This window comes from Hipposideros armiger, unplaced genomic scaffold, assembly GCF_001890085.2.
Source record: "Hipposideros armiger isolate ML-2016 unplaced genomic scaffold, ASM189008v1 scaffold_417, whole genome shotgun sequence".
NCBI lineage: Eukaryota > Metazoa > Chordata > Mammalia > Chiroptera > Hipposideridae > Hipposideros > Hipposideros armiger.
Genome location: NW_017731767.1, coordinates 468444 through 483920, shown reverse-complemented (window position 1 = coordinate 483920; position 15477 = coordinate 468444). Strand labels below are relative to the sequence as shown.

Here is a 15477-nt window from a genome sequence, read left to right as displayed (position 1 = left end):
CCAGGGCACCTGTTAGGTTATCAGGGAGGCGAGGCTCTGACGTGAGAGGAGATCCTGTCAGGAGTGAGTGAACTTTGGGGCGCAGGCTATGTCTGTAGAGGACGTGGGCTGGAGGTCCGTGGGCTGGGGTCTGTGTGCTGTGATGCCTGGGGACGCCCTTCTGTCTAGCAAGGCCAGCTAAGGAGACAAAAGGAAGGTCTGGGTGAGGGTAGAGCAGGCTGAGCCAGGCCTGTGGTCCACCCAGCAATGGCCCCTCTAACAAGGGGCCAGGGAGTAGAGGAGGGGGCCAGGAAGAGGGCTGCTCTGTCCCCATTTCCTGACACCTCATTCCCATAAAGGGAAAAAAATATTTTGTGAAACCAAGTCCCTTTCAACCCATTAACCCACAGCTTTCACTTGCCTGCCACATCCCTCCCGGCCTTCCAGAAACTGCCACCACCCCTTCCTTATCTGTCAGGATCCTCCGTGCGTGTTGCCCACTCAGGAAGCACACCAGCCGCTCTCCCCACCTTCACTCCCTTTCTTCATCAGCCCTGTTCTGGTTTTTATGACATTTCATGCCTTTGTGTCCTCTCAAGGATGGACCCTCGGCAGCTTCTCAGCTGAAGGTAATTCAATATTCAAAATGGGTTTATGGAGTTGTATAAAACTATATGCTGGGCAAGACACAGATGCAAAGGCAGATAAAATATAGTCCCAGTTCCAAGATTCCAGTCCAGTGAGAGAAACCTACAAAAGTAAATGCAAAGTGTCACGGAGGGGGGTAAGGGGTAGCAAAATTACCCAGCCGCCAGCCCTAGGGCCACCTTTGCATTCAAACAGGGCCTCACCCAGCTGACTGCTCACTTCTGCTGCAGACTCTCCAGAGAGGCCTGTCTCACGATGAGACACATAAAGGCAGGACTTGCCACCATGAGAACGCCCAGCCTCTCCCAGAGAGGCTACACTAAGGAGGCCAACACATGCCTCTGCCCAAGGTCCGGAAACCAGGGAGCGGGGTTCTAGTTCACCAGGGGCATCCCTGCAGCCAGAGTGCTTTGTTGGAGGGGAACACAATTCAAGAGGCCTTGCCAAGCCAGACTGGCTTCTGAGTAATTATATTAATGAATCTCTGAGTTACAATATCTAATATTAGACGGTGGCTTCAGGGCCATCATCCTCAGTTACTGTCTCACGTGGCTGGGAACACTCCTGGGCAGCAGCACAGCTTGAACAGACTCTGTGTGTGTGTGTGTGTGTGTGTGTGTGTGTTCGCGCGCACACATGTGTGTTGTTTAATTTAAAAGAAATGCATGTATTTGAAACTATGCCCAGAGATCTGTGTGCTGGGCCCACTTTATAAACCACAACACCATAAATAAGTGAGAGAAATCTGGCCCATCCTAGGGGCAGGGGCCTCTTATTTGGCCCTATCTCTCGGGCTGGCAATCCCCTGAGGAGTAGTGGAGCAGTGGCCTTTGTGTTTGAAGCCAGCACTTCTCCCCACTGAGTTCCCCTTGGCGCAGCAGCAGGGCCTTGCCTGCAAACCTATGGGCCCTGCCCCCCCATCTGTGCTCATTAGCTGTCTCGATCCCAAGTCCAAACTCAAAAGTTGCGCTTGACACACACAAAGGGCAGCCTGAGGCCCAGCTGATCCTCCTGCTCTGGCCAGCTACCCAGTGCAGACCAGACTACCGCACCGCCATCTTGGCCATTGTCTGCGGCCCTGTCCCAGGCCAACAGAAACGATGACCCAGTTGGCCACACTATGCATGTGGTTAGGGCCAGAGGGCGCCAGGCAAACTGTAACCATGTAGTAAATTAAACAGGCACTAAACACAGGTGAGTAAGAAAGTGTTTGCTATAGGCTCGCAATTACATTTCACATATGCTATGCATAATATAATCTGCTATAACTGACCTCAGGTAGCTTAGAACCCAGATTTCTGGGAACTCCACATACCAGAATCGTATTCAACTCCTTCACCTGTATCACTTGTGAAGTCTCTTTGGGTGGTAGCGTTTTGCCCTGGTTTCTGGGTCTGGGAAATGGGCTTTCATGGACTGGTACATTCAGGTGGCCCCGTGGGCCCAGTGGCCGAAGTGGCCTGCTCAGGTCTACACAGGAAGATCTGGCCTGAAAGGGAAACGGACAGGTCTTGCCTCTTGGAAACTATCTGGTAGGCAACTAGGGGTTGCTGTTTAATGATTTTTCCATTATTATTATTTTTAATAGCAGGCAAAAGATCCACACCAGCGCCACGCTTCCTGGCAGGGCTTACACTCAGCTAGGTATGAAGGGGCTCTGAGCTTTGAGAAGGGGGAAGACTCTCTCAGAAGCCCCGGGATTCCCTAAAAAAGGTCCCTCAGTCCCAGAACACGACACACAACCAATCAAATCATGAAAAATACAGCAGCAAGAAATTCAAAGAGGCCAGGAGGCCCTTCCGCCAGCAGGGGCAAGGGCCATCTTGAGGAGAAACATGGATGGTCTGCTTACCCTCCGTCCAAGACAGGGCTTCTCAGCCTTGCCACTAGTGATGTTTGAGGCCAGATGAGTCCTTGTGGAGAGACTGTCCTGTGCACTGACCTCCACTCACTAGGTGCCAACAGCACCCTCCCCTGGCTGTGACAACCAAAAGTGTCGATGGACATTGCCAAATGTTCCCTAGGGGGCAAAATAGACCCTGGTTGAAAAACCACTGTTCTAGGGTGACCAACCATCTGGTTTGGAAGACAGAAGGGTTTCCAGGGGACGAAGGACCTTCAGTGTGGAAACCAGGAAATTCCTGGGCAAACGGGGACGAGTTGGTCACTCACCCTCCCTCCTAACTAACTTCAATGCCCCCACCTGCCAACAAACTTTATTTTCTTCTCTACCCTCAGGGATGGGAAGAGTAGCTCTTCACTGCCTTGGATGAAACTACCTCTCATACACCTACAAAGATTAAACCCCACCCCATAGCTTCTTCCGAAGCCAAAATAGTATCCTTGTCTCCCCCTTCTCCCGGGTGCTATCTCCCAGCGCCGTGGCTTCCACGAGGCTCTCTCAGTCGCACGCCAAATTGCTCACATATTTCTTATATTACTAAGGCTGAAATTGGCCTAAAACCTCTGGTAAAGGAAGCAGCTCCGCCCTGGGGAGGACCTGAATGGGGTGCAGAGCTTTGGTTTGCCCATGTTCAGCTCCCCTTCGGTAAGTGTCCCCAGATCCATGAAGAAGTCACCTGGGAGAGGAAAGGACAGGGAGAGACCATTCGGCTGCCCTCTTCTCCCTGACACAGGGTCTCGCATGATCTGCTACACATGGGAGGGGACCTGAGACCCTCGAAAGAGGCGATGAAAAGAAATGGAGTTTCCTGCCCTGGCTCTGGTTAGACACCTGAATGTAGATAGCCTGTCTCACCCTACTCAGTCCTCCGCCCAGGGAACCCCACCCCACTCAGCCCCAGGCTCAGCACCTCCCACCCAAGCTTTCTATCCATTTGCCTCCTCCCTTTAAAGGCCTCTCGTCACTTGGTCCCCCAGGAAGCGTTCTTGTTACTACGGAAACAATGATGTCATATGGCCGGGTGAGGCTGCAGGTCCCTCCTACCTCTCCCTAACTAGGTACCATGCCTGCCTACGTCATCGCTTAGAAATTTATAGCCTAGCACCAAGTATTTATAAGGTGGCTCTGGTGTGACCACAGATTCAGAGCAGGGCTGGTGACTATTTATAGCCAGAGGATATACACTTATTACACCCCCCTCCCCCGTATTCTGGGCCATGTGTTATATAACTGCCATTATGCAATAACGCCCATTATATAATAATTATGAGCTAATGGGGATATAATCTGCAGGTATAATAAGGACACGCTCCCCAAGGGCTGCACTCAGTTGGCCTCCTGCAGGCCGCCTCCAGGGATCTCCTGATCTCTCCACACACTCCACCCAGTCCAGAAGAGTCACCAGGTGTCACCCTTCTCCCGCCTGTGATCTGCAGCCTCCCCTAGACCAGCTGGCCCGGCCCGGCCGCAAAGCTCTCTCCAGATTCCTTCTGTCTTGTCCCTGCCCCTGACCTGGAAAGAACATTCTTCTCTCTGCAATATCTGTAAGCCCGACGCAAAGATCTATGATGGGATAAATCCTGGGAGGCTGAGGGACACTTCACCCCCATTTTTAAGAAAGGAAACAAGCAGCAGCTGGCCCTGGAAGGAGCCTGTAGGGCCTAGAAAAGTCTTAGGACACCAGGCCAGTTGGTGGAGGGTCAGCCCCACCCAGAGGAGCACCCTGACCCTCCAGGAAAGATCTGGAAAACCGGCTCCAGAGGTAAGAGTTTGGGGCCACGCTGGGTGAAGCCAAGCAGGCCACTGCTCAGCAGCCCCTCCTTTCCTCAGCTACTCCCCACCCCTGCCTTGTGGTGGCCCGCTGGCCGGGCTTTTTTTTTTTTTATGGGGTCTTAGTGCTGGCTGAGGCTGGAACCCTAACTTCCACTGTCGGAGTTACACCATTACACTGCCACCAGCAATGACCCAGAGCAGGATCCTGGCTACTCAGACACCAACACACGCTCTGCTGGTCACCCTGCTCCCAGGCAGGACAAACGGAAACTGTCACCTCAAGGGAAAAGAGGACAGGGACATCGGCACTACACCTGGGGTGACAGGGACATGGATAGAATGGGCAAGGGAAAAGTTAAGACCACAGTGGCACTTGATGGAGCCAATTCAATGAGTCCAAACATACCGTCTGCTCTTAAAATAGATTATCTCTATATTTAAGTTATTTGATATATGAATTGATTAAAAAAATTAGACAGACTTGGGAAGTTGCTCTCTGGCGCAGGAGGGTGGTTTGGGGAGACTGTCTGTCTCTTACATTTCTCTATTGTTTGAATTTTTTACAAAGAGTGTCTTGTACTACTGTAATTTTAAAAAATCAAATACATCATTTAAAAAGAAAAGTGCTTTGGCTCAGGTGACATTTCTGGTCTCTGCATATCCCATGCTGCAGAAACAAATGCCTCCTGCTCTTTGGGGTCTGGAGTGGGCTTGATGGGGTCACTGGCTTACCAACTAGACCTGGGTTGGTGGGGTAGCAGATCCCTTATTCCAGTCCCCAGATCAGCAGCCCTGGCACACAGAGGCACCACGAAGCAAGGTATCAGAAGGGATGTACAGTAGGGGACTTGGACGGGGCCTATGATTACCTCGAGGGGTCCTGCTGCCCAAAAAGGAGAAAACAACACAGGCCACACACAACAGCAGGCGCTCAGAGGTTCTGTCACCACGTGAGAAAAGGTAAATGAAGTCCTAAACTGGAGGAGAGGCAAGAGGTGAACACAGGTGACATTCTGTCTGAATCCCTCTGTTTCTCTCAGGCCAGAGGTTCTCAGCCGGGGCAATTCTATCCCCGGGGACACTTAGAATTGTCTGGAGATATTTTGGTTGTCACACCTGGGGTGGAGGGTTGCAATTGGCATCTCATGGTCGAGGCCAGAGAAGTTGCCAACCATCCTGCAATGCACGGGACGGTCCCCATGACACAGAGTGATATGGCCACTAAGTAAACAGTGCTGTGGTTGGGACACCCTACTCTATGGGAGCTGCCATCAATGGCTAAGAGGTTAAGTCCCTGTCTTATTAGCCACGAAAACAGGAAAATCGCTAGCCATGAGCTAGCCTCTCCCACAACCCAGCCCCTCAGCACGTTGGGAGAGTTTTTATACACACATCCCCAAAGTTTGAAAACTTTAAGAAAGGCATAAGGGTGAGCGTTTACGTGGAGGCTTCTATACGGCAATGAAGAGCAGTTTACTGCTAACTTCCATCGATCCTCTGGTTAATCAGAACAATTACATTTTTATTTCAAACCGCTATTCCAAGCAGACTCCCAGGGAAAAGGAGTGACAGAGCAAGGATCAGGGATCCCAAGATCCAGCGGAGCCCTCCTGGCCCCACGCCTAGACTTCCTGCACACTCTACCTGCCCTCCCCCAGGCCCCAGGGAGAGGGCCAAGAAGCTGAGCTGGCTGCAGCAGGGTGGGGTGTCCCGTTGACCTGCCCTGTCTATGCAAGCATGCTCCCTCTCAGATGGGAGGCAGGGGGCTGGTGGATGGGAAAGGAGGCCAGTGTCAAGGACAGGCCAGGTGCCCCCTCTCTGTCTCCATGCCATCTGGTCAGTGGCTAGGGAAGCCCTTGAGCTAAGCCTCAGGCTGGGTTCAGTTCCTCCATCACAGCTCCTAGAGAGCAACAGAGACCATAAGGTCCCACACAGCTTTCTCCTCTGAGACTCCGCCATGGCCCACAGTCCCGATGAAGTTCAAGAGCAGCGAGGCCCATAGAGGAAAGGCTAGGTGCTCAGTGACCTGGAACCTGGGGTCCTTCTGCCGAAAACTCATGGTGTGACCCAAGTGCCTTACCTCTCTGTACTTGGGTTCCCCTTTCTGTACAGTGGGGATAATAAGACCTGCCCTGCCTAGATCACTCAACCATTGTGAGGAGGGACTCAGCTCCCAGCAGGCCAAAAAGGCTTGGGTAGATGACAAAAATGAGCTAATTCCTCCCATCTTTCAAGGTGTGGTTCAAGCAGGTCACCTTCCAGGAAGCCTCCCAAGTCCCTGGGTCTGGTTTACCAACTGCTAGCTACACACACGGAGACCCCTGTGTGTGCCACCTGAGCACGCGCGCGCACACACACACACACACACACACACACACACACAGCCAGGAGCACGGGTTTGAAGCTAGAATTGGTGTGAGAATGTGGGTGGTTAATACACGGACCAGACTCAGCACGGTACCTCGGACATACTGGGCTTTTGCGGAAATACTGGAATTGAAGCAGAAGACGGAGACCAAGGGTAGCCCCCTCCTCCATCAATAGGGGACAGGGAGTTTTTGGGAGCCTGGACAAATGGTATTGGGTGTCCTGAAATAAGAGCCATGATGGCCCTGAACGTGGGGCAGTGGCATGCCAGGTCATCATTAAGACATCAAAGGTGAAGAGAAGAGCCAGAACATCCCCCACCGATAGACAGGCCACGGTGGCTGGTGGGGGGACAAGTCACTTGGAAGACAGGCTCACAAAGGGCAACCCCAAAATAGTAAAGAAAAAAATCCCCAGAGGGCCAGAAAAATCAGACATTAGATATCCATATGGACAAAGTAAGGAACCCAGGCATGCAGCGTGGTGAGACCCAGTCCAGCCAAAGCTCCCTGCCACAGCCCCAACGCCTGCTGGGACCCTCCTGTAATGCCAACAACCCTTCAGCTCAAACATGCTTAAAATGGCGACGACGGTCTGTGGGGCCAGGCGCTTGTCGTGCTGTTTTCCACAGTGCCCTCGGTGCCAAGAAAAACCTATCATCAGAAATGCCATCAGCTATATTTATCTATCTCTCAGCCCCCCAGCCTCCTCCTCCCGTCTGCCAACCAGGCCCTACAGAGCCCCCCTCACCCAGTGGGCACACTTCCCTGTTGCTGACGCCCGTGACCACCTGCCCAAGCCTCGCTCTCCGGCGCTCTCTTCCTGAGCCCCAGCAACTGGGCCTCCACAGGGGCACGACAACCTTCTTACTCGTGTGTCAGGGCACACCCACATATACTTAAAGTATGCACCCTGACAGGCACTGGTCTGGGTATTTCTAGCCCCAAACCACAGGCCCAGGTGGCCCTTGGCCTCCTTTCAGCCTCAGCCCTCTGCTCGTCAGGGCCTCAGCCCTACTGGCCTGCCCTCAAAGTCCTCCACAAGCCATGAGCCGGGTCCTCTGGGAAGGGTACCCGCGCTGAAGTGTCTCACAAACTGGTCATCATAGAGAGACAGGAAGCACGGTGTGAGACAGCAAGGCTGGGAGGACAGGGGCTCCTCCTGGGCCTATGGGCACCATTTCGGCAGGACACCAGGCTGCTGGATAGACCTCTCACCCCTCCACTTCATTCCCTGATGGAAAATGGGGAGCCCCGGTCTGTATTTCAAGGTGCTAAGAATTTTCAAGGCGTGTGTGTGCTAGAAGGACGCCCACCCCTTTCCCATCCAACCAAGGGGGAAACGACAGAATCTAGGAGGATAAAGAGAAAACAGTCAAGTCAAGGTTCAGGACGACTCAAATCCTCCAGCTGTGACCAGGCCTCTGCTAGGGGAATGTCCTTTGGTGCCAGGCACTTCAGACCTTTCTCTACCCAAGCAGCGAGCTCCAGCCTGACCCTTCCCACCCTCAGGCCCAGCACGGAAACGTTTGAAGGTGAATCAATGACTATATCCTAACCCCCACCCATGCACCTCCTCCTCACACTTGGGGGGTTGCAGTCCCCACTTCCTGCCTTAGACTTCTCCCCAGAAGGCTGCCCCTTGCCTCTAAGTCTCCAACTCAGAAAGGAGTTCCAGGGAGCCTACCTCTCTGAGAATGAAGCAACCCAAATAAAAATTTTAAAACCCAGAAGCTCTTTCTCTCCAGCCCCCTCCCCCTTCACTGGCAAATGAAAACAAACAAGAAATCAAAGAGGCCTTTTGTGAGAGCACCGCGCTGACACGGCTGGGGCCTTTGAAAGGACTTCTGAATCGGACACTGAAGGATAAAATAACTGAAGCGTGGCAGCTCCTGAGACAGGGGGGTGGTGGGACTGACGGGGCAAAGAGAAAAAAGGGGTAGGGAGGGAGCCACCTTCTTCCCTGGACAGAAAGGGGGACTTTCAGCTGTGTCCTCTCTGCCTAGCTGCTGCGGGACTCCAAAACAGAGGGAGACCACGGGATAGCCCTCTGCCCCTCCCGCCCACCCTTCCTCAGCACCCCAGGTCTCTGCCATACTAGAAGATTGCCCAGATGGGCCCTGCCTCCCACTTCATGGCCCATTGAGAGCTGCCCCTGATGAAGCTCTGCGGGGTCTTCCCTCCTCTCCAGCACGGATCACTGCACATTTCATGCCTGCAGGATGGCGCCTTCTAGAAGTCATTAGGAGGCCTTCACCCAAACTCTGCCGGCAGCCTGCAAGATTCTCCTTCTTAGAAGTGCCCTGCTCACAGTAGGTTCACCAAATGCGTATTTCATGAATAAAGGAAATTCGGCCATCCTTTGGCAGTGCCAAAAAGTAAACGAAATACTCAGAAAGTCCTTCTGCGTGTCTGGATCCCAGCCCTCCTGCTGCAGAGTGGCCCCGTTTCCTCTGGGTGGGTGTCGGAGCACAGCTGGTCACCATGCTTAAGAATACAGTTTCCCCTCTAGCTTATCCATGGCCCACACTCTGCCAGCTCACACTCAGACAAGGGTGGTTCTTTTTTGCCTTGAGCTACAGCTTCTAACTCAGCCAGCAGAGTGAGCACTCCACCAAGGCCCCCTGTGCATCGCAGCCAGTGGGGACCCCTGACTGGTGGGGCAGACATGCAATGGACAAAGGGGACCGGAGCAGACGGTCAAGGAAGGCCCACAAATAGACCAAGCCCAAGGACAGCGTCTAGGCATTTCTGATCTCCAATTTGGGGTCACACTCCCTCTGAGGCCACCCCATCACCCTCCCACACCACCCAGAGCCAAGAACCCATGTTACATTAACAGAGCAAAGGTGACCTGGGCTGGCTTCATGGGTGTGCGACCTGGGCAGTTGCCCAGGCCCTATGCTTGGTTTAATGCTGCAACTGTTGTCATGTTGCAATTCCTAATCATTTTGAACTAGGAGTCCCGTATCTTCATTTTGCGCTGGGTCCGCAAATTATGTAGCTAGAAGGCCCCACAAGTGTAGCAGCTACTGTGGGATCTGGTCGCACCTGCAGTTTCCATGTTCAATACTGACTGCTCCAGCTTAAGAGGGCCTCCAGGGGTGGTGACCCAAATGGCAAAGGCACGAGAAGCTGCGTAAAATGCGGGAGGCAAGAGGGGCTGGCAAGCTGAGTCTGGAGAAAGGACAGCTTTCTAGGGAGAGGGGTGAGAAGGAACCATGAGAGCTGTCTTAAGCATTTAAAAGGATGCCGTGTTACATCTGGGTCATCCCTTAAGACAAAAATAAGACTGACAGGTAAAGGTGAGAGGAAGGTGGCCTTGGTCTCACGACATCGTAACAACGGTAATCGCGGCAGTAATCCACTGTCTGCTATGTGCCGGCCGGTATTTTTACATATTGGCTGGTTTAATCTTTTAACCATCCTCGGAGGTAGATGAATAGAAAAATTTTACAACCCAAACTGAACAACAGTGACATCTCTTCCAGGATGTTCTAAAGGGGTTAAAAGACAATCAGTGTATCTTGCTCACTTTATGAATCCGGTTCCTGGGCCCTGCAGTCTTCGCTGGCCCTGGCACCAGATGGCGCTGCCTCAAAGACGCAGACTAATGGCATTTCTGGGCCTTGAAAAAGGAAGCAGTGGGTGAAGTGGCACAGTGGCCACGGTAGGGGTTAGCCTTCCCCCACCCCCAGGGCAGCTGGTGCTCCGGCGGTCCTTCCCACGCACTCACACCACAGCCACCAGACGGGCTGGGCGTCCAGCAAAGGCTTGGGGGAGCACTGCTGCCAACAGCCATATCTTGGCACAGCTGACGTGGCCTCCACTGCGGAGGAAGGACGCAGATCAGGAGCCCTCACTCAGTCCTAAAGATCGGTGCTCACTGCAGAGCCCAAGCCCTGAAGCAGAAAGCAAAAACCAGGGAGACCTTACACTTGAGAAGGGCGACCTTGCACTCAAAAAAAAGTTCGCTTAGGCAAATCCTCAGGTGCTAATCCATTTCTTTTGACAGGTAAGGCCTGGAGGCGAGGAGGGAGAAAGAATCTCCTTTCATAAGCAGTGCACAGACTAACCTAGGGGAGCCTGCAGAGTCCTGACAGGGAAACTCTATAGGACAAATGTGGCTCCTTAAACAACAACCACCCAAAAACTGCTAGAAAAGAAACCAGGAGGAAGGAGAAAGAGGAGGACCACCAAGAGATTATGAGTCTTGAAAGACAGATCAACCCATTGCAATGCATGGACCTGATTTGAATCCTGATCCAGACAAACAAACTTAGGAGATAATTAAGGAAATGAGAAATGACCATACTAAAGAAATTAATGATTATTTTTAGGTGTGACAGTGATTTTGCGGTTACGTGTTTCAAAAGTCCTTATCTTTGGAGACACGTACAGAAATATTTACGGATCGCAAGCTACAATGCCTGGATTTTCTTCCGAACAACCCAGCGTGGGTGGGCAGCGGGGAGTATGGATAATCGAGACTGGACATAAGTCGACAACTGTTGGCTCTGGCGATGTGGGTTCCTTCTAGTTGGGAATTCCTCCATCATGAAAAAGCTGAGCTAAAGAAAGGAGACACCACCCGAATACCAGGACGTCATAAGCCTTCACTACAGGCCCATTGCAGGGATCTAAGGGGAGAAGCTGACATTTCCAGTCAGTAAAACATTTTGTTACTTTCAGATGGTTTTTCTTTCCTAGGTTAGGGCCTACGTTAAGGAAGGTCTAAAGATGCCAGTTCACCGTCAGAGCCTTGACTAAGCTTTGGAGATAGTCCAGCAGCACTTCCAGTCCAGCTTAGCCTTCCTCACACAAGCAAAGGCCTCCTGGTCCCACGCTCCTCTCCACCTCCAGCCACCTGCCCTGGGACACCCCCTTTGAACGGAAGGCCATCACCATGAGTGCACCTCCTTCTCCCCATGGCAGTGCTCTCTGACCCTGCTCTGCCTCAAATTCCCCTCTCAAATGGGACCAACTGCGAGTTCCTTCCCAAAAGGCAGGCTGCCCGCATGGAGGCACGGAGGCCGCAGCACACTCTGGGCTGCCTTTTGGACTCCGGATGCTTGGAGCAGAGCTCCTGACATCACACTTGCGTCCTTTATTCCCTCTCAACTCTTGAAGCTTCGTACGGGGCAGAACAAGGGCCGGCAAAGGCCACAAATGACGATGGTGCCTGGAGCTAAAGCCGCGCTCCCATACTTTCCACCATGTCAAGTTGGGCTTGTCATCAAACCCGGCACCATGAGCTCAGCCCAGATCGAGTTCTTCGGCTCGGTTTTAAGGAAAGAAAACACTTCTTTTAAGAGTCCAAAGCAACACCTGTCTGAGGCTTTGACCCCCCCGACACCCCCCCCCTCAGTTTACGCTGGAAGGAAGAAGCATGTCTTTGAGTGTGGGCATGGAGAAGGCCATGCTGTCAGATCGATGCCATTTGGGGGCTCAGCCAGGAGAAGACATTTTCTAGCAAACCGGGTAACTTGGAGAAGCCATTCCGGCTCCACACCATCCCAAGACCATCTACCCAAGGCTCAACGGTGACCCACGCCGCACCAATTCACCCCCATTCTTTCAGTAAGGCGCACTTGAATTAAAGCAATTCCAGCAAGAAAAACCTTCGCTGAAGCACTCGAGGCCAGGGACCTGAAATTGTAGACAAATTGTAAAAAAACATCCCTAGTTCTCTACTCAGCTTTTGTCAAGGAACTCGGCCTCGGCCCGGACAGAGATGGCCATGGCTGCATGAGATGGGGCATGAATTCACTCATATTCCTGGGCAAATGATCTCATTACAGTTGGGGGCAGGCGGGGGCACCTCTCCTCTCCCGACACCTGCCTGGTCAGCCCAGGAGCCAAGAGGCTGGCCAGGAAATGGGCTCCTTTCTCACACACACTTCATCGTACCTCAGCCCCATGCTGGCAGCAGTCAAGAATTTGGCCCAAAATAAGAGGCCAGGAAAAGAGCTCAGCTCCAGGGATCCAGCTAGAGAGTGGGGTAGGAGGAAACTCGCTCAGATGGAAGATGAGTATTAATTTCCGTCTTAGAGGCCCTAGTTCTAAATCGGAAGGTACAGTGAGCTCACAGACACAAGCTTGAGGCTCCAAGCCTTCCTCAAGCCACCTCCAACACCATCAGACAGACACACAGCCTCCCTACTCTGACCTGCTGTGAAGATGAAGAACGAGGGGATAACTTTAAATAGTTTCTTTCGTCTCTTTTCTGGAAAGAAAGAGGACTAACAGGGGAGAAGGCTGGCAGTTGCTCATTCTTTGTGAGGGGTCATGATAGTCACACAGGGCTAGGTGCAGGCCTAAAAAGATCCACGGAGAGAGCTAAGGTGGTGGGGGGTCCCCCGCCTCCAAACTATCAAAGCTACCTCTCAGAACAAGAGAAAATGAGCAAGAAGAGAGGCCTCAAATACCACCTTTTCCTCCCCAGAGTTCTCCAACATAGAAACTCTCAGCTAAGCTCAGCTGAGGTTATGTTCCTGACGCAATGCTGAAAGCACCCCAAAAATTCATTTTTGGATTAAGTCATACCACTCCTCCCAGCTTCCCAAACAGGCAAGGGGGTGACCACAACAGAAAAGTGAGTTGCTTTTCCTTTTTGTGAATGAACAGGAAGGAAGACCCACACACACATACACACGGGAAAGAACATTCACTAGAGTTAAAGTTAAGCCACATTCTCTCACATTCGCATCAAGAGAGAAAGAAGGAAAACAAGGGGAAAAATTACTGGAATGGTGGAAAGGAAAAAACATGTGCGCGCGTACACACACACACACACACACACACACACAGAGAGAGAAAGGTTTGGTAGCCCTCTCATTACAAGTTGGTTGGGCATAATGTAAACACACTTCTGCCTTGCTTAATCACAGAGTGCCGCCCGTTTAGGTTTGAAAGGCGGCAGTAAATTGGGCGTAGCTGAGTGGAGGCTAAAAATTAACCAGCCATCTCTGTTTCAATTTGTAAGAAAACAAAAGCGGAAAGAAATTATAAAGAGGGAAAGAGTAGAGGGGGGGAAAAGGAAGAGGAGGAGAACTGAACCACTTTGACCCAAAATGCAGAGTAAAATTGGAAAAGCAGAGGAGAACTGGAACTACTTGGAACACAAAAGGAAAAGGAAATTTTACAGTTTTTTGGACTTTGTTTCTTTAAGACCTCTCCTGCGCTCCCTGACATGCCTGTGCGCGCGCCCCCCCCCTCCCTGGCAGAGGGCTGCTAGGCACCCATCCTGGGGTCTCACCAATTCAGCAAAACACGGTGAAAGAGAAGAGCATAAGGAATCTTGTGCTCCTTTTTACTCTCTATGAAATCAAATGACTTTCCTACTCTCCCAAAGCCAAATCCCAGCCAAAATAGGTCCCGCCTGGGCATTTGGGCCCCAGAATCTGTCCGCCTCTGCCTTCTCTCCTCTTTTCTATTCATTGTGTCTCATATCCTGGGGTTTTACGCACCCCTCTCTCCACGGAACTGCTGTCCATCCCGCTTGTGCCAAACCCGGCTTTTCCCCAGAACTTGAGGGGAAGCGACAGGAAAGCCACTACCTGCCCCCCAGTACTACTTACTTCTGACTCATTTAAAATCAGAGAAACCAGTGATTTTGTTTTTCAGGGGGTGGTGTTCATCAGAAACTCTCAGCATCATGGGTAATTCTGGAACATCATGGCCCCGGCCCTAGGACCTGCAGCGTCTTTTGGGTAAGATGAGCCCTCCAAAGATGGAGATGCAAGAAAATCAGGGACATGGCAAGGGAGCCAAGGAGGAAGAATGGAGAGGATGGCGGTAAACAGAAGAAGGGAAAAGGGAACATCAAATGTACTGCAGGCCTCCACAGGACAGGGCCCTCGGGCACTCGGTAGGCCCATTGGGTGCATCCTCTGGACAGAAGAGGAACAGTAAACAACAAATGCCAGCAAGTAAAATAAAATGGGGGGTGGGGCGGGGGAGGGACTGAGAGCGACCTACCCGGAGTGTGGACAAAGTAAGCCAGATAAAGATCCAGTTCTTTGATTGTGACTCCAATGTGATGTGGCTGGACGCACAGGCCGGGGTTCGAGCACTGGGGCGACTTGTAGAGCCGCTCTCCATCAGTACTTTCCAGGGGGATCCCCTTAAACAAAATCACCATGACCAGGTCCAGCCGCCACACCTTGTCGGCCTGGCGCAGGCAGTCAATCCGCCGGATTTTGCCCTTCTGGTCGGGGTTGGAGAGCACGCAGCAGGGGGGCTTCTTGCCGGTGATGGTCAGCACGAAGTCCTCTCGGAACTCGGGCCGGATGTCCTTGCGCAGCTTGGCCAGCAGCCGGGATGCCCACTTCTGCTTAATCTCGGGCTTCTCGCCCAGCAGCTCGTCCTTCACCGCCCGCTCCTCGTCCTTCGACATCCGCTTCTCGTGCTTCTTGAAGTACTTGCGCTTCCGCGCCTGCAGGTTGAACCAGGTGTAGGAGAAGGCGCGTACGTGAGGCAGCAGCGCCTCGATGAACGGGTGGAACTCATCCTGCAGGCGGCAAGCCGGGAGCATGCGGGGCGAGGGAGGACGGGAGGAGGGGGAGAGAGAGAAGGAGAAAAGAAGCGTTAGAAGGGGGCACAGGAGAAACCCTCTTCTCCTCCTCCCCCCCCAACGACAATTTCCTCTTGCGATTGTTCTAGGAAAGTGTGGTCTGGAGCCACCACCAGTCTAGCCGGCCGCTTGCTCCCATCTCAGCCTCAGCAGCCAGACAGAGGCATCCGGAGCCTAAGCACACACCTATTCTCTCTCTCTCTCTCTCTCTCTCTCTCTCTCTCTCTCTCTCT

General features: G+C 52.5%; 1 protein-coding gene across 5 annotated transcripts in view; it reads right to left on the bottom strand.

The window, feature by feature from the left end:
- NFIX (nuclear factor I X) overlaps nt 1-15471 on the bottom strand; it is a 64827-nt gene extending 49356 nt beyond the window's left edge. For all 5 annotated transcript variants that reach the window (XM_019664188.1, XM_019664190.1, XM_019664191.1 and 2 more), the window contains exon 1: nt 14650-15471. In XM_019664188.1, coding sequence (XP_019519733.1) covers nt 14650-15205 — 556 coding nt within the window. In that variant the 5' untranslated portion in view covers nt 15206-15471. The remainder of the gene's footprint in view (nt 1-14649) is intronic.
- Nucleotides 15472-15477: the final 6 nt, after the last annotated feature.